The 20,142-nt window shown below is 40.8% G+C and overlaps 1 protein-coding gene across 1 annotated transcript in view; it reads left to right on the top strand.

Moving 5' to 3' along the window:
- Positions 1-20,142, top strand: part of poln (polymerase (DNA directed) nu) — a 73,123-nt gene that overhangs the window by 35,449 nt on the left and 17,532 nt on the right. Inside the window, exons 13-16 of the mRNA XM_030075726.1 lie at positions 3,188-3,245; positions 7,255-7,332; positions 15,019-15,130; positions 18,684-18,766. Of these exons, the coding sequence (XP_029931586.1) occupies positions 3,188-3,245; positions 7,255-7,332; positions 15,019-15,130; positions 18,684-18,766 (331 nt within the window). The remainder of the gene's footprint in view (positions 1-3,187; positions 3,246-7,254; positions 7,333-15,018; positions 15,131-18,683; positions 18,767-20,142) is intronic.

The raw sequence follows: 20,142 nt of genomic DNA, 5'->3' as shown, positions 1-20,142 counted from the left end.
TCATACTGTGAGGATGTTGTTGTCCCTGACAAAACTGTAAAGGTCTGCTCTAATAGCAAGTACACTCAGATCGCTCAAAAATGCAGTTAAATAATAATAACATCACAGATTTGTGCAGTAAGTAAGTAATGCAGTAAATAATTACAAAGATACAGTTTTTCATACTGGGCACTGCCAAGTATGAGTAATGTAGAAGAGAAAAGAGTGGATCAGTAACACTGCGTGGGTCCTCAATCAGGCAAATGGGAATCAGGTGCTCTTTGGAGAGGGTTTGATTGATGGAAAATACATTTTTAAATTAATCTCCTTTTTTAAATAAATATCCTGTGCAACCTGATGAAAGCTCATGGAGCTGAAATGCACTGGTCAGCAGCCAGGTTTTTAAATCATACTTAGCCAATAATAAGCCAATTTAACATTTTTTCAACGGAACAGTGTGCCTTGGATATTTTTTAAGTTTGCTGGTCGTACTCTACATGGGATGTTTATTTGAAAAGGAGACAGACTTAAAAATATATTTAACTGTGAATTAATGTAATTTTGGGCTGGGACAGTTTGAAAATGATTTGGGGGTTTAAAAAAGGAAGCCGATTGGCAGTTGGCACAGGATTTCAATTAGTGTTATTTGAAATTTGATTATCGTGATTTTAGGAAGTTTTGGGCAATTTTTTGTTTACTGTCTTGTAACCCCTTCTTTTTGATGAACATAGTGTGACTAAGTGTGTGCAGGGCAGCTAAGGTCCCAATTTTAATTATATCTTGCAGCTGTCACTCACCCAGAAGAGGGTGCCATATTTATGTGAATGGCCCACAGTGGTGCAGGTTGCTAATAGTTACCACACTAAAGGCCTTAATGACTTGCGGCCCCTCACTTTAAATTTGCTGGTTACAAAACAGTTTTTGAAAGGGCCTTTACCGAAAACTGAGTGCTTCGTGTCCCACTTCAGTTAGCATATTGTTGTTTTGCACAAGATGCTAAACTTACCTTGCTTGTTATAAGCACTTAGAGTACAGGAGTCCAGTCCGTCATTCAGTAGATAAACTTAACAGCAACTTTGGTATAGATTCTGATACTGTGGTTTGAACTGTGGGTTTTCACATCAGCAAAACTCTGAGAATTTCTACTGGGTCACCTTAGAGTTGTGTAGCCTTCTGTATATTCTTTACACTGATGACAACACACTGTTATACAAAGCTTTCTGTGTACTTTCTGTATATTCTGTACTGTGCATTTTCTGTGTAGTCTGTATACCTTTGGCCTTAATATGCTGTCACATGCTGTCAGCTGTTTGATCAGACAGTACATTTTACATTCACGACACAGGCTCAGCTATAGAACCACATTCTTGGAGCGGGTAGGGCTTTATTTTCATGAGTTGGTAATGCACTGCACAAAGTGTTAGTCTCGAACCAGTGCAAGACTGTGAACCAGTCTTGACAATGCTGTAGCTACAGGAGCATGGAACACTTAAGGTGTAGTTGGAAGCAGGTAAGATTAGCAGGGGTACATTGTCAGTAGGTGTGATGGGCCTGGCTTCAGTAATTACAAATCAAATCAAATCAAATCCTCCTTTCAACGGCAATACAGTCTGCACCAGTGAACTCAGACAATTTTGAGATGGAAGAGAACAGTCAAGAGCAGTTCCACCACAAAAACCTCTGCCAAGAGTGAACTGATGGCCTTGTGTGGGAGGTGCAGAATTATCAATGTTAAATTAGACTGGGAGGAGATAACACATTCCGTTAACATGTTGCTGTGGTCTAAGAACTACATTGCCCAATGTAGGAATTGGTTCAAAGATATTAGGCAAAGACCCAAGTTGGAGGCAGACCACAGGGACAATTTGGCTGCAGAAAGGGAAGGGGGGGTTTGATATCTATAGAAGACACGTTGCCTGAAAATCTTAACTGTTTGGTGCAAGCCTAACATGAACACACTATTACTGTAAACCAAGATGGTGACAGCATCATGCTATGGGGATGTTCTCTCTGCTGCAGGGCCTGGAAGTGGGTGAAGAATGAATGGAAAATGAATCAGTGTAGGGTAAAAGGAAATTCTGGAGATTCAACTTATCGCTGGACAGTGACCCCAAACACAAAGCCAGTATCACACAGGAATGACTTAAACACAAAATGGTTAGTACCCTGTGGTGGCCAAGTCAGAGTTCTGACTTCTCTCCAACCGACAGTTTGTGTCAGGACTCGGAAATTGTTGTACATTTGCTTTACATGCTGTACAATTGCGTACATGGTTTCCATCCACAACAGGAGCAAAGAAGAATGGGTAAATATAGTAGTATCTGGGTGTGCAATGATGATAGCGATTTATCCAAATAGAATCAAGGCTGACTCAACAGGAGAACAGTCATGAAATACATTATATTAGGTTTTATATTTGTACTTGGCTTAGATTGATTTGTAGAAATTTGTTTTCACTACTTAAATCCCCCATGATTCCATGTTATGAAACAATAAAACATGAAAAAGTCAGAGTAGTTGAATACATTTTAGAGCCTCTACAGTTTATGCAGCAAATAATTACAATACTTCAAGTAGGCTATATGGGAGGAAGCATAGATTTATTTACACTTGTGACTTATCTGAAAGCCTTGAGTGTTTACATAAAAATGAATTACTGATTATGAAACATGTGTTAAGAATACCTAAACTACAAAAATAGTATATTTAAGACTAGTATACAAAGAAAAGGTATCATTAGTAACATTATAAAAATATTAAAACGTATATTGCATGTCTACAGGCACTCCCAGCAAGCTCCTTTGAAAATGGGATCAGAATGAAACGATTTTTTAATGTGCATGTGTGAACACTCACAAGATCACCTCAACACATCTCCCACTCCTTCATTACAGCATCAAAAGACCATGCTTGGACTGGCTTCTTATATATATATGTACATATATGGCTTCAATGCCGACCTTTCTCTCTTTTCCTTGCTGTGTGCACTTGCTACAGTAGATCAGTTGATGTAGGTTTCCACAGTGAAACATCATTTATCTGCACAAAACCCAATGTTAAAAAGGGAAAGACCCACTTACGTAGAGTAATGAGACACTGTTTCCAGGCAGATGCTACAGGATATTATACACACAGCTATGTATACACACACACTGTGTAGGTCAACAGTTACTCCAACTCGCTTACAGGGTGTGTTTTCCCAATCTAGAACTTCCAGGCGCTCCCAAGACAACCGGTCCAAATCATTAAGAAGCAGTATGTCCAAGGTAAGGCACACACACACCACACACACATACTCTCTTGAGAGGACGAGACAGTGATAAATGTTTGTGCGTGTGTGTGTGTGTGTGTGTGTGTGTGTGTGTGTGTGGGAGAGAGAGAGAGAGAGGGCAACATCTCACGGGGCATACAAACCCTGATGAGCATAGAGCTAATAAAAAAGGTTTTATGAGGATGATAAAAGTCTGTGCCAGTAGTCTGGTCACTAAAAAGTGTCTCCTCTTGATTTGTATGTATGCCTCCAAGTTGTATTGCATTCATTTGATTTTATGATTGTGGTAATTAAAACTGCATAGTTACCCTAATGTAATTGTACATTGATTTCCATTTCCACAATTAAAAATATGTGCATATGGGATATCTTGAAACCATGCACTTAATTTAGTTTCCTGGCCATACTACCACCAGAGGTGCAGCTGCCCCCAATCCAGCCTCCACACTCCCTCTAAGAAAGTAAAAAAAATATCTTATTTTGTCTGTCTTTTCAGCCAGTCATTAATATTTAAGGTTGGGAAGGAAATATTTCCTTAGTTTTGATTGACTGTTTGGCCGTCTTGAAGTCACAGATACGACAGCAACATTAGCTAACAGCTATCTATTTCTATGCATTATAGGCTCTCCTCTCTGATGGTACCTTAGTATCTGGGTTATAGTGTATAATGTCCTGCTAGTGTCACTGGAGACAAGGGCTGGAGTATTCTGTAAAGCCAGATACATGGCCGCACTTTGGCAAGCATGAGTATTCCAGCTTTGAAATTTCATTCTTGATCAAAAATGTAGTCTCCAGTTAAAATTACTTCCTAGATGTTATGAATTGAATTAGACATTTCAGTGCCATCATCTAGTTTGTGTTTGGTTGTAATAATGACAGATGTAATATCACTGTAATACCTTTGCATACAGCGTTCAGAGTAGATGCAGGAGTTATGACCGTTATCTCAGGATAATCATGTACCCCAACATCTCTAAAGTTGAATTCAACCAGTACCACTTCTCTCTAGTTCTGTGAACCTCTGAGCCTTTGTGTTGTCTCAGACAAAAGATTGCTGCCCTCCTCTTTTTTGAAAAAAGACTTTTGGTTTAATGGTCTTACCCTAGCTGCACATGGCACATGGTCATTTTGTCAAAGTTGCCACAGCAGCACGGTTGGGAAAACTCATCTGACTCATCGTTATGTGCCACAGATGCCTGAGAGCTCCACAGCAATTATATTACAATGCAGTTATGATGCATGACAGAATTTGGCTAAAATAACATGCTCCCTCTGCTTTCCTCTTTATCCTGTCAGCTCCCTGACTGCATGTTGTTTTCTGCAGTTGCTCCAGATACTGTCAGCAGCTCCAGCTCTGTTCATCCTCAGTCCCTGATAATGCTTTAATGTTGATACCGTTTTCAGTACTTAAAAATATGCTGCCTATTTTATGTCATCTACCTTCTATATTGAGTGATGACATTATTAATTGTATGATATATTTGTTTTTGGTAAAATGGCCTTTTCTAGGTAGAATTTGACAGGGATCATTAGTGCTATTAGTAATGGATGTGATAGGTAGTGAGCCATAATACTACTGGACTATGATGTGTATCCTGCTGTAATCTTGTCCTTAATGTATGATCCTTCTGTCCATCCATCCATGAAGCCTTGTGCTCACACCTGTTACTGTCCAGACACCACCTGTATGTGAATGGAATGATCAACATCAAATTTCTTTATCGGGGAGTGAATAAACAAATCCACCCATCGTGTGGCATCACCAGACCACATTGACTCTGCTGTCAATCAACTGGGAGACATGGCCAGCAGAGACATGCCCCACTCTCAGTTTTACAGCTCTATTTCTGTCCTTCACGCTCTTACTCTGTCGCTATGCACAATCTCTGTCTCTCTGTCTCTGACTGATTCATTGGTGCTAGCATCAGCACCTCTCTGTTCCTCACTCACTCAAATTCCCAAAGCTCCTTGTCATCAAATCTTTCTCTTTCTCTCCCTCTCCCTGCTTCCACCCCTCCTGCCAACCTTTCTTTTCCTGTATCAGCATTCCTCCTTCTCTTTCTCTGTCATCATCTTTATCACTCATCCCTTTGAGTCTTAAGGTGAGACGTGGAAGCCCTACTCACAGCTGATTAAGATGCTCCTGTGTGTGTGTGTGTGTGTGTGTGTGTGTGTGTGTGTGTGTGTGTGTGTGTGTGTGTGTGTGTGTGTGTGTGTGTGTGTGTGTGTGAGCAAGAGAGGTCATGATTTCAGCGTCAGCATGTACTGTATATGTTTGTGCGTATGTCTGCATGTGCGTGTGCATATATGTTTACTGCGTTTGCTGTGTATGTGTTTTCGTCATGCTGACGTGGGTGGTGACTGTCCATTCCGATGCAAGGCGTTGTTTTTTGCTTACCTAGATCAGCACTTCAGTCCAACTCTATTGCAGAGCATGGATATACAGTGATTCACTAACCATGATTGGATTTTGATTTGCCTCTGAATGGGGAGTTACTGCTCCATAACTTAACTCCTCATTAAGTCAGATGTCAATGTTAGTTCTTCATCACCTGTCTCATGCCCCGGCCACTCTCCTTCTCTCTATCTGGCAAATACACACACACACACACACACACACACATTGTCCTGATAATCTACTGTGATAGCTCTTACATTCAATTCAGCACTAGTATGAGTCTAATTATTTAACAAAACTATGTTACACATAAACTACCTAAAGCAGATATCACTACCACATATTTGATATCAGACAACAAGAAAATAACAATTACTTAATAACAAAAACAAAATAAACAAGTGAACTGCAAGCACTGTAATACTGAAATTTGTTAAAAAAAAAAAAAATAACTAGCATACATCATCAATCATCCATCAGTTAATTGATTAAGTGAATACGAAATACTATGTATATAGTAAATATACAAAATAAAAAAATAAGTGGGCCAGGTTTCTTAAAATGAACAATTTTTTTTGTTTCCTTTTAAAAAAATCATCATTTATATTGCATATTTTAACAATTCAAAATATCTTTCCAAACATCTTCCCAAACCAGTTTGATGCATAAAGTGCTATATTACATTCCTTAATCTGATCTTTTCACCAGCTGGGAGGAGCCACCTTGTGGAAAGGTGTCCTTCCAACTCACAAGAAATTGGGATCTTTTTGGACTGTGATGAAGCTGTTTTCAAGTGGTGTTGGTTTGTTTTTGTTTTTGTTTTTTTACTGTTTAAGGGAATAAAATTCAGCTTTAACCCTTCTTCAGTGTAGTGGGAAGTGTGACAGACAGCTCTTCTCTTCCCAATAGCAACAGCCAAGCAGATAAATTTTTAAAAAACTATTGAAGTTTTCTGCAGCTTCTTGCTTAATGTTTTCATTATAGCAGTCCAGCAGCTATTGGTTTTCTGCCATAAAAACCTCTAAAGTCCTTTTGAAAGTGGAGAACCCACCATGTAGTCCCATCACTCTTGAAATTATTTACTGTCTGTCATGTGTTCCCTGCACACCCAACAAGCTGTTGCTACCAGCTAGGCTGCTACTCATATAACTTCGACATCATCTAATCTAATGCTGCTTTTCACTTGCTCTTGGCCACAAGTGTTGTGTTCACTGAGACTTGGTTATTGGAGTTTTGGTCTTCTGCCCACCAACAATATATTTTGTCATTTTTTTTTTTTTTTTTTAATCATATTGTTCCAAAATTGGGGTAGCAGCTGTGGTGCCCAGGCCTATTTGTAAGGTGGCAGCTGTCACCCTCTCCCTCTCTCTAGAGCCACCATCCGCTCAGATGCTCTCCATATTTATGGGAGAACCCCCACCACCAACTATGCAAATCATTGCAGTTTGTTTGTTTTTTTGTTTTGTTTTTTTAAAAACTGACATTGTCTATACATTTGCAACAGCATGCATTTTGTGTTATTATATAATTGTGCAATATGTAGAATTTTGTGTTGAGGTGTCATATGTCGAGGTGTCCCTCAGGGCTGTGTGTTTGGTTCCCTCAGGAAAGGAGGAGGAGGTGGTGACAGTTCATCCTCGGGCCATGTTCATTCCTCAGGAAGGTTGGACATTCCTTGCGGCAGGTAAGTCAATAAATAGACGGCTCATTTTGGGTTTGTCCTCCCTCATCTTCCCTCCTACCCAGCTGGCTGGTGCTTTAAAATTCTAACATTTATATTGGAATGAATCAGATTTTGTCTGTACATTTCCCCTTGCAGCTAATGTTGAAGATGTCTGTGTTTCTGGAGTTTGCATAGTTGTCTGTGAAAGATGCACTAGTGAATATTTATGTGATTGATTATTCTTCCTCTCCACTGAGCAACTGTTTGAATATTCAGTATGTTTCCAAACAAAAATATTCAATTGATTCCCTTGTCAATAAACCACAGGTTGCCCATTGTACAAATGTTAGCATACAACTAGCATGTTAAGGTCACACTCATTGACTGAAATCACTGCATATGTTTTGAGTATTTTAAAAATCAATTTTTGCTAAAGTGTGTTTTGTTGTTGATTCAGCTGCAATTAACTGCTCAGGCTGCTCAGTTCAATAAGTGTCAGGCCAGCCAGTAAAATAACCCAAGGGAGTGGAAAAGTCCCTGCTCTGCATTTACAACAACATCAGTTCCACCTTTACAGTCCACCCTTGATTAACAGGACTTTAACATCTGCTTTGACAACACCCCCGATTAAAGTGGAACAACATCATCCAACGGACTGAAGAAACAATTCCTTGAGTATTCTATAATTTTTGCAAATTTCTTTTTTTTTTTTCTTTTTCTTTTTTTTTTTTTTTGCATATGCAGTCACAAATCAGCATAATTGTGCTGTCTACATTACGATCATCTATTCAAGTTTGTGACAGTTAACTTGAAAAACCTCTGACATTCGCAAGGCCGCAGCTGGCATCAGAAGGTCACTTCAGGGTGTAACTTAGGTCCATGTTGTTCAGGCTGCGAGTGGAGCTGTGAGGCTGTCAGGCTCAGAATGCTTTGGGGGGACGGAGGATGTCTGCTGGCCCTGACAGTGTGTCGCACACTTACATAACCAGACAGATAAACGAGGTTAGAAAGAGGACACCACGGGGATAAAAGAGAGGATCCCACATATACACACACACTATGATGAGGATTCACGGACACTCACACACACAAGCAGGCCAACACATGCCCACACATGCAAGTACACACACACACACATAAACACAGGCCAGACTGTCATGGAAACAGCCCTTCCTAGGGTGCCCCCTCCAATGTCCTCTGATGTCCTTCCCAAACTGGAACAACTGCTGTGAGTGAGCATGTGTATGTCTGTGTGTTTTAACTACTATTACTTGCCAGTGTCCTGAGCAAAAGTTCAACCAAAGTGGCCTGTCAAGAAGTATTATGTTTCTGAATTTCTGGTTTTCTTTGTGGGAATGCATTGTGTGTGGGGGTATTACAAAGCAAGGTTGAAGTAAAAGTGTTTGTGTGTGTGTGTGTGTGTGTGTGTGTGTGTGTGTGTGTGTGTGTGTGTGTGTGTGTGTGTGTGTGTGTGTGTGTGTGTGTGTGTGTACTTTGCAGGCTAGTTGCAAAAAATGTCAGTCATATATGTTATGTGAGTTTGAGTTAGTTTGCTGTTTGGGTAGTGGCATGATTGTTGAAAAAATCATGTCTGTCATCATTTTCATCTGTCCACAACCTAAAAATGATGTAAATAAGTCTAGTATATAAAAACAAGATAGTTTTAAGACGTGTGTGTGTGTGTGTGTGTGTGTGTGTGTGTGTGTGTGTGTGTGTGTTTCTGTGTTTCTGTGTTTCTGTGTTTCTGTGTTTATCTGACTTGAAGCATCAGCGCTGTCATTTTCTATTGGACAATGTCTCCTAGTGTGTGGGAAGTCGGTGCAGAGAGATGAGCCAATCAGCAGTATCAGTCAATATTTGAAAAACACGTAACAATTCAGTCTGCCTAGTTTTGGAGTATACACATTTACCTTAAAATTTATCACAAATGTATGTCTCTCTTACACAATAGAAATTAATGTGAGAGAAAGACTCATTCTTTTTGCCAGTACATACATTAATTTAGAGGCAAACTTCATTGTGAATCCATGACCTCATAAATAGCGATATTAGTGGAAATCAAGACAATTATTTTTTCTGGGCCTTTCAGTCCTGTCACCTGGGTAAAAAAAAAAAAAACTGTGCCTGCAGTGCAGAATACATTTCCTAGAGTTCAACACTAGGCTTCAATTCCCACATTGCTCTTTTTATCCTAGAGCATTTACTTTTCTTAACTTCTTCTTTTTCCTTGGCTGGCATCCCGCTAATCTGGGTATGCATTTCCTACTTTTCTACCTCGACAAGTCTAACTAACCTAAAGGGGAATGGTGATTGACACACTTCTGATGCTTGTCACTGCGGACGTGTAGACCATCCACAACACACACAGGGCGTTCCATATTCTCAAATTGCATGTTTTAGTTGAGCTCTTAAACTTTTGTCTATAACCTTGATAGTGTACTGCAAAGTACCACTTACGGCTATTCACTGTAGTGTGGGTGGTGGCATTAGTAATGCATGAAGGCATGGCTTTGTGCCCTTGATATCTTTCAACTCTTTCTAAGGAACTTCAGCAGCTAGCAGGGTAAAGCTATTCGTTCTTACTTTTTGCAGTCTCTAGCAGCATATGCCCCTATAGTGTAGATTTATTCTGTGTAGAAAACTGAAAGAGTAACTTCATATTTAAAGTAGGGATGTGAATTGTCAATGTTTTCACAGATCACGCTTGTAATGTTGTTTTCCTACGCTAGTAAAATGCTCAGTTTGGCTTTGCATTTGCTCCTGTGATAAAATGCCCCCTTTAAACGCCAAAAGACCAAGATCAAGGGACAAAACCATTGGGACTACCACCCACCCACACTCAATTTAAAAAGAGCGGCTTAGTTACATTTTAATTTTAGGTTGACTGGCCACACCATGAATGGCAAACAGCTCTCTGACTTTACGATAAACTGCCCTACACAGTGTGTGTGCATGTTCATCTGAGCAAGTTTTTGACAAATAAACACTACATTGTTTAGTCCCGTGGCTATGCGGAAAACCATGTACTTTACGATACAAGCATGAAATTTGGCACACTGTTAGAGCATGCCTTAAGCATAATTTTTGGCTATAGGGCCATCGCAGATTTGTCCCGTGGTAACCTTGGCAACCATTTTTCAAAATCGCTGCCACCTGCTGTGATTTTACCTGTAACTCAGGTTCTAGACCACCTAGGATCCTGATCCTGGTGGCTAATCCTACATTTTCAAGGATGAGGAATACAGTGGTACTATTTACAACATGCTGGCAACTACCTAGCTACATATTTCTGGCATTCATTTAATTAAATAATAGTAAAAACCATCAAAATTTCGGTAGAGTGTACTGTACACATTTTCTAAGATGTTGACAGATATGCCATAAATGCATGTGTGTTATAGCAATGGCCAAAGTGGAACTATACAGCAGTACAGAGACAGGATACCATTTAGCCTAAAGGCATTTTTAATAAAGCCAAAGAGGAAAGAAAGTGTGACAACACAAAGCTACGTATGATGACACAGTCCACCACAGTAGCAAAGGGCAGCGCACTGAAGTGCTGCCTTGGCACATTTGCATCTTCCACAACACCCCTTTTTACAACCACAGCAGAGGAGGTCGCGACATGCCAGGCTTGCTTCTGGTAGTGTGGTCCAGTGAACTTCCCATCCACCTGTCAGAATCAGAATCAACTTTGTTGTCACATGACACATTTTACAGGTGCAAAAAAAGTGGGTTGATTCTAGTTATGGCCACTACTTTTAAATGTTTCAACTTTATTTCTGAGAAATCACATTTTTCTGTCGGTTCAGTGTGTCAAATAGCACACAAACACTACAGTGCCAATGAGCCTCATCAATCTTTACTGTTGTGAAAACACCAAGTAAAGCCACAAAAACTACCCGCTTTCTTCATCAGGAATAAGCAAGCGTTCAGTCCACGGTGATGTTGCCACTACAGCTTATTTTTCAGCTGGATGTGAGAAAGTAGTTGCACAAAGTTCTGTCGGCTATCATTTGCTAGATTATAGAAAAACATGACAAAACGTACCTGATCAGACGAATCCACCCCAACTTTGCTGAATACCAAAGGGAAAGTGATAGAATGCAGTATATTCATAAATTCCAGTTCAGTGGTAACAATCAGGAACCAAAGGCTGCACCATAGTTGCTGAAAGGATTCAAGCAGTTAAGACAGCTCAAAGTTATAAAGCTCAACTTTAGTGCAGGCTACAAATTTCTATGTTTGGTGATTGTTTCTCTCTTGAGGCAGTAATCCGAGGACTCGTAGTTGGAGTACACAGTATTGTACTGTAGTATTGTACCTTTGACTTTGTGTGTGTGTCTGTGTGTGTGTGTCTCTCTCTCTCTCTGTGTGTGTGTGTGTGTGTGTGTGTGTGTGTGTGTGTGTGTGTGTGTGTGTGCTGTTTCTAGGTCCTAAATGGATACAGTAAGACCCACAGGATTTATTGACGATAAAGGTCTATCTATAGACCAGTTTACGTTAGAGTCAAGTTATTTCTGTATAGATCGATACCAGGACTGTTAGTGGTGTTTTTATCATGGAGACAGTGTCTCTAATGGACATGCCTTGGAGAAGATACACACATTCATGGTCACGCAATCACGTCATCTCATACTTTGTCTTGTCCTTCCCGTTGTTCCTCTCTGCTCCACAAACACATTTTCTTTTCGTATCCATCCTGATCTTTTCTCTGCCTTCTTTCCTCTGTTGCACATGAATATGCATGCATGCAAACACACATTTCTCTCTTTCTTACACACACACAGACACACACACACACACAGACACACACGCGTGCGTGCGCACACACACACACACACACACTCACATACACACAGGTCCCGGTCAGCAATATGTTTCTGAGGCTGCCAGCCATGCTTGGAGGAAATGTGATCCGACTCATAAAACATTGATGGGAGGATATCTTTAGAAACTCCCTTTCTCACCTCATCATAGCCAAACCAGACATCCCTTTTTCCTCTATCTCTCACCTCCCCTTCACCCTTCTCTGCTGCCTCTATCCTTACACTGAAGTCTCTCTCTCTCCCTCTGTGCCTGTCTTTTATCCATGTCAAGTCTGTGTGAAATACAATTTGCATATTGTTTTATTTTAATTTTTTTGGCCTGTGTGGATTACTGAATGGCCAGAGAGAGATAACTGAGGACAGATGATGTAACATTCACAACTGAATGTCGTTCTCACGTTTCCTTTTTGAGTCACTTAAATTCATAGTGATTTGGACCCACACCACAGTGTTCCCCCACAATCCCACTCCCATTCCCATCCCTTCATCGTCATTGTTTCTCTTTCCACAATCCTCAAAACCTAATCTTGTTCCCAGGCGTCTCCTCTGTTCAGATTAAAGAGAGGAGAAGAGGGGAGGAGCTAGTAAGACCCACCCACAGTCCTACCATTGCTCACTTAAGTTTTCCACGTCAAGTTTACTTTGAAAGCTCAACCACTTAATCATCCCAATGAATTGAATAAGTCTCTTCAATAGTATGATTGAACATTGCTAGCCACTTTTATTTCACCTTCACACTTTCCCTGAGGAAACATCCTCTGCAGGACAGATGTAAGGGCAACAGAAACCCGAAAATCCTCTCTAACCAGTAAAAGTGGAAGTCCAGGGAAGTAGGTGAGCTTCATCAAGGATGTTAGAAAACATTTGCAGCCAGTTGCTTCATCCGGGCTCGAAAATATTTCCACATTTTTCCACCCGTCCGTTTGTGCCCTTTCTTGCCAGCATTTGGATGGGTTTAATTTAATTTGGAGGCAGCCGAGGAATAGAAGAGGCAGGTCTCCTTGGGATGGTAGCATAATAGAATGCGCAGCAGTTTGTGTATGTGTGTGTGTATGTGTGTGTGTGAGAGAAAGAGAGTGTGTGTGTGTGTGGCTATGTGTTGAGAGATGTAACAGTTCAGTTTGAGATCTGCCAAGCTGACAAGAGAGCTGCAGACCTGTCAGTACAGGACATGTCACCCCTCACACACTGTCACCTATCACACAGAGGTGTTTCTGTCTGTTTGTCCATATTTCTGTGTTTTCTGTTTATGAATTTGTCTGTCATCCTGTTTGTGTTTATCCATGGATGTGTATGTGTGTTTGTGGATGTTTAGGTGAGACCGGGGGAGCTCTGTGTGTCTGTTCTGTGGACTGTTTTTCTGTCTGTCAGCACATCTCATTCACAGCCCCTGGTTATCTCTCTGCTTATGTAAGTGCCTCAGGCAAGTCTGAAAGGATTGGATTTCTGAGGCCTTTTTTGGCAAGTGCTTTTTATGGCTTTCCTGCCACTTCACTTACCCATGTCTGTCCCATCTTCTCTCCCAGTTCACCTCCACCAGGGCCAAGTGCCATCAGCTCAGGCGAATTTAATTTCACCAGAGACCCATTTATTTTTACATCAGAAAAACTATGACCAAAATGCACTGTATGACTCAGTAATTATTGATCAAATTAATCACTGGCCCATCTTACCCCCTTTTAAAGCCCTTAATGCAAAAATTAATAATTTATGAAATAATAATCTCCCGTAATGTGCCTGTTTTCAACGTTGGGTCACAAGTTGATTTATCTCAATAAAAAAAAAAAAATCATTCTTTCTGCAGCACAGTTTTCATGCTAAGCAGGAAACAATACATTTAAAAACACAGACTGTAGATAAGCTGTCAACTGAACAACAGCTGTAGTTAGATTTTACTGTAACTGTATTTAACTGTGCCTCCAAATTTAGCCAGGAGACAGTTAAGTGTTAACAATATTCTGTTACACTGGACAGTCAGATTAAGGTTTGGTCAAATCATATTTATGGTTCAAAGTACATGATTTCTGTCAGTGACTCAGGTTTTACATGAACAGTGGTCCCTCGTTAATCGCGGGAGTTACGTTCTAAAAGTAACCCGCAATAGGCGAAATCCACAAAGTAGTCAGCTTTATTTTTTACAATTATTATAGAAGTTTTAAGGCTGTAAAACCCCTCATTACACACTTTATACACTTTTCTCAGACAGGCATTAACATTTTCTCACTTTTCTCTCTTGTTTAAACACTCTCAAAGTTCAAACCTTTGTGGAAAAATAAGTCCAGTAAAAAAAAAAAAAAAAAGCATGCAAAATTGCACTAAAAAAAATCCGCGAAACTGCGAGGTCGCGAAAGGTGAACCGCGTTATAGCGAGGGACAACTGTATTTATTTGATAGTGGGGTTAGTTTAATAATACAATGAATAATTATGTAATGATAATGTAATGAATAATCCAAACAATGGCAATCTCAACATCTGATTAAGCAAAGGAATATTTTTTACTTAAGACCACACTGATCCTCCTTCAGGACATCTTGTTGAAAACAGTTCCTATATTCTCAGTGTACATCTAGTTTTGCAGATTGTGAAAAATGCTGCTTTCTTGGTGCACTGATTTTCTTGTGAGAAATCTGCCCTGGCACACACACTTGTTTGGATTTGATGTTTTCCTTAATTGCACCAAAATTGTCATGTCTCACTCTGGCATTAAAAGGGTCTTGCAGCAGAGTCACAAATTTATGTCTTTGAAATAGGCAGACACCCTGTGTACTTGAATGAGCTGCTTATTTTTAAATCCAATTCATTGTGTTTGTGTGTGTGTGTGTGTGTGTGTGTGTGTGTGTGTGTGTGTGTGTGCGTGCACGTACACACACGTGTCAGACTTCTGCCAGGTGGAGCTGCGTCTGCTGGCTCACCTCTCCTGTGACCCTGAGCTGCTCCGCATTTTCACCAACCCGCAGGCCGACGTCTTCACCATGCTGGCCTCTCAGTGGTGGGTCACACACACACACACACACACACACACACACACACATTCACTCTCCTGTTCCCCTAATCTCCTTGCCAAGGTGACTGCTGATGCTCCACAGGGTTTTTCTCTCCACTTTTTGCTCTCGTAGTCTTCTGTCTGCCCTGCCTCTCTCTCTCTCTCTCTCTCTCTCCCTCTCTCTCTCTCTCTCTCTCTCTCTCTGTCTCTCTCCGTCTCTCTTCAGACTGCCGGCTCCATCACTTCAAACGCTGGTAACCTTGTTGCCATGACTACCCTGCCAACTGCCTCACTCACTCTCTCTTTTCTGTGGTCAGGACACCCCTGGGCTGGTCGCCCTGGTGATTACATTGCCGCGCTTTTGAAGCATTTGTGTGCTAATGTGTGTGTCTGTGCGCGTGCGTGCGTGCGTGCGTGTGTGTGTGTGTGTGTGTGTGTGTGTGTGTGTGTTTCTCTGAGTCTCTCTCTCTTTCTGTCTCTGCCAAGGTTTGTATTTCTGTTCATCTCTTTCTGACTGCTTGTACACACACATTTGTGTGTGTGTGTGTGTGTGTGTGTGTGTGTGTGTGTGTGTAAGTGGTTTCTCGACCCAGCCTTCCACTATTACTCCAGTCATCTATCTCAGTCAAGTGTGTGGCTAAGGGTGGCTGGTTAAACACATTAGCTGGTCACACAAACCATATTAACAGCTCAACTAAGGGCACACATTGTCTCTTTCTCTCTCTCTCTTCTTTGCTCTTTTCTCCTTTAAGCACATTAACTTCTCCCCTCTTGCTCTCTTCTCCTTGTCGATGTGTTATTGTTGTGTGTTTTTTTTTCACTCTCATTCATTTTTCTTGTCTCTTCTATGTCCTTTTCCCCACTCCATCCCTCCTATTTCTGTTTAGTCTTTCAAGCCTCCCTCCTCCACAATCTGTGAATGCTCCAAAGAGAGTCTGTATTACTGCCTGTTAAAATTTGAGCACAAGACAAAAACAGAAGCTGTCACGACAGTGCTCATGAAAATGTGTTGCCCTCAAAACCAAAACTGAGACAGAAGATTGCAATGCTAGCTGTTTGGCTGATATATCAGCAATACTCAAAATCATGATGGAATGGACATTAATGCCGATGATACCGCTCGAACAAGACTTTGTTAGAGATAAGCGATGTATCCCACAGCTAACCACAGCAAGCTAGTGTTAACTAAGCTTGGGAAAAGTGGTTTCCAGTAGGCAGAAGCATTAGGAAATTACAGGGGCCATGTGTCGGAGAGATGAATATCTGTTCCCTCCTTCTTCAGGTTGTTTACTGAATCATCTTTCTCAGCTTTTCCCTTCCTTCCTCTTTTTCCTCTTCCCTCCCTCATCTTCTTATTGTTCCTTTACCAGTTCTCTCTTAGATCCTCTTCAGCTTCTTTATCAAACTGCTTCAGATAGAGAAGGAAAGTGGCAAATGAAGGTCAAGGATAAAAAGTAATAGCAAGCTGTTTTTTTCCATGGCTTGCGTAGCCATTAGTTTGTTATCAAATATTAGATTGATACCTTGCGTTTCATCTATTTTTCTGTACAATGCACAAAACTATATTAAATGTGTATTAGTGGTCTGATAGTTTGTGCCTGATTCTGTGTTCACCTCATATGAAAAGACAAGTGAAGGTAGAAAAAATTCCCATCACTACAATTTGCAAAACTTCACATCAGTTGGAAGTTTGAACAGGACTTCTTCATCAACTTCTACATCAAGATATAACACTATTAAACTATTAATTTAACAAAAAATGTTCAGTTTTATGATAGGCAGGGTTACTTTGTGGTTTAAAAAAGCATGCATGATAAAATTTGCATAAAATTTGGGGTTTTTTATGTTTAACGGTGGGTAGTAACGATATGGGGACACCATTTTCCAGATACGTCTGTGTTATCCACCACCTAAGTCAGACATATTGGAGCTTTCATAAAAATATGAGATTTCTTGTTGTAATTACCAGTTGGGCGTTGACATCAACAGTATTTATTATAAGACAAAAGGTGGTGCTTATGATAAAAAAAAAAAAAACAAAAACATGTGACCTGAACGCACCATAATGGCATCTCAGTGGAAAAACACATTGTATCAACAATGGGCTGATTTTAGGTAAGGTAAGAGCCAGTTTTAGAAGAAGAACAGACAAAAACTCAAAAGGTAAAGCTGAAGAGCATCCAAGTGGATTAATGCCTGTCCAGCAGGGGGCAGTGAGCTCTCTATGATGCTCAGTGGAGGGAAATGGTCACTTCTGGGTTATCTGCTGAAGTTCATTGCTTACCTTCAGCTATTTGACAGAAAAGTGTGTGTGTGTGTGTGTGTGTGTGTTTGGTTTTTTTAGGGGGGTGGGGGGTGGCAGAAGAGATAGTGTAATATCTCATGTTTTAGAGTCTTATCCTTAGGCTACAGGCAACAAGACGTCGGACATCACCAAATGCTAAGCCTTGAAACTTAACAGACAGCTTCGTAAATTTTTTTAGCGTGTGTATGTGCAAGGTTGTGTGTGTGTGTGTGTGTGTGTGTGTTGTTTGGTTTGCTCAACACTGATCAGCAGTGGCAGCTCCCTCTCAGCGCCTCCAGAAATGCCACTTTGCAGACGTGTCATCCCACCCTGTCTGATCTTCAATACTACGGCTGTCGACAAGTCACATTACATAACAGGAGTATCATTCGCTGTCTGTCCGTCCGTCTCTGCCTCTTTCGTTCCTCTCATCTCTGTTCTTTTACTCAGTCCCTCCATCGCTTTCTTTCTTCCTCCATGACATATCTTTGACCTCTGTATTCCTCTGCCTTTCTTTCTCTTTGTGCCCTTTTCCTCACTTGTCTGCTGTCCCTTTCAGGTCTACTTATACCTTTTCTTTCCCGCTTTCTCTCTGTCTGTCAAGTCTCATCATGTCACCTTTTCAGAGTATTCCTCTGTCTCTTTGTCCTTCATTGATTTTGTATACTTACATATTTATCAGGATTTCAGATTTCCCATCAGGCAGCATTCAAAGATGACATTTGTAGCTGGCAAGGAACTATACATCCAATATCAGAAGGGTGAATTTTCCAAAACTAAATCCATTTTTGAGGGGCAAAAAGTCCCAGAAGTCGTTCAGTATCAGTAGCACACAATGACTATCTCACCTTGAAACAAAACTCTTGAGCTCTTTACCCTTAGCCGTGCTGTAATCATGACTGAAATAAGTCATAGTGAGGTGGCTTCAGGGAATTGCCGAGGGTTTTTTATTTGAGTTGTTTATTTTTAGCTCATGATGCCGCCAGAGGAGGAAGTTGGTGCAAGTTCTGGTAAACCTCCTGTCAGGAATTGCCAAGCCGGCCATCTGGAAGACCAGAAAGCCGTGATCCAGAGAGCGCGCTCCGTACTTCCGGTCTCAATGACCACTGGTCTGCTGGCAGCTCGCCTGAGGGTGGAGCAGGACTAATCTAGACATCATGCTGCTAATCCTGACTTATGTCTAGATTTTCAAATACACGTATGATATGAAAGAAAAAGTAAAAAATCTTTGCCCCCCCTTTCTCTTTCTCTCACTCTTCCTCTCTCTCTGTCTAGGAAGGGTGTGAGTGAGGGAGAAGTGACCTCTGAGGAGAGAGAACACGCCAAACGCATTGTCTACTCTGTTGTGTATGGGGCCGGTAAGTAAACACACACACACACACACACTCCCTCTCTCTGTATTAATTGATAGAGGATAATGAGTACAGATGACAGATGAAACTGAATATAGCCAGTCCCAGCAGGGTCAAAGTGGGCCAGATGTGAGACTGTCCAGTTATGCTGAGCAATAAGTCAATTAATTGATTAGTTGATTGACAGAAAAAGTATAAATACTGTAAAGTAATAGTTTGGGTATTTTGGCTGCTGGTCAGACTAAGGAAGCAATGTTAAGACATCATGTTCGGTTTTACTGACCTCCCAAGAGCATTTCCTATTATTTTTGACACTTAATTGCAAAAACGATTAAATGGTTGATCTAACAAACAAACAGTAGAATAATCAACAGTGAAAATAAATATTACTTGTCACATGAAGGCATTGAACCACTGAAGACACTGCTCTGGATTTTCCAAAGTCCAAAGGATTCCAAAAGATTTTTTAAATTCTGTTTTCAGTAGTCAGTTGATAGGTGCACACAGTCAGCTGACCACTCTGCGAGCTGATAATGCACCTGTGTGGTATCAGAATGACAAATCAATGGGTCTAAGTGTCATTGAGCTACCGGCTCATACCTAAGTGGTTCATATTGTGAGGAGTATAACTGTGTTAGCAGTGGAGATAACCTGAGACAGAGAGGAAAGGAAAAAGAAGATATAAGTGATACAGTAGCACAAGGATGTGTTTGTTTTTTCCAGCTTTTCCCATAGATTTCTAATTGAGAATAACTGGTTTCCTGTGTTTTACCCTGGGTGGAGGAGGAGGGGTTTTGAAGAGGGAAGGAGGAGGATGAGTGTGTAATGTGTAATCCACCCTTGTGGCCCTTAGGGTGACTTGGCTGTGTCATCGGTGACCCATTTATCACACACACACACACACACACACACACGCACAGTCACATATTACCACTCAATTCAACCAATGAAGGCCCCTTCAGAAATTGTGTTCCCGAGACAGCAATGATTCACTTCAGTGTCATTAGTTTATAAATAACTGTTTGTGTGTGATTGGTATCTGGGTCAATTAGGCCTGTCATTGTTGGCAGTGGGTTTACAGATGGTTGGTGGCAGAGACCACATCATAGTTGTATGTTTAGTGTGGTGTGTGTGCCTACATTCAGTATGTGTGTTCATGTTTATGTGTGTTTTCGTGTGTGGCAGAGGGAGGTTATATGGGTAGTCTTCACTCTTCATTTGGTTTTATTACCCTGTTTAAATCTTGCGTGGAGTTACAGCTGTTTTCCATAGGCCCATATAACTTACTGAAGCTTCTGCTGCTGTCAGGTGTAAGCAAGCTACTGGATTTTACCAAGATATAATTATTTTTTAAATACTTTTTGACATCCTTTATCAGCATT

Source organism: Myripristis murdjan, chromosome 18 (genome assembly GCF_902150065.1).
Source record: "Myripristis murdjan chromosome 18, fMyrMur1.1, whole genome shotgun sequence".
Classification (NCBI taxonomy): Eukaryota; Metazoa; Chordata; class Actinopteri; order Holocentriformes; family Holocentridae; genus Myripristis; species Myripristis murdjan.
This window is presented reverse-complemented; position numbering and strand designations above follow the sequence as displayed.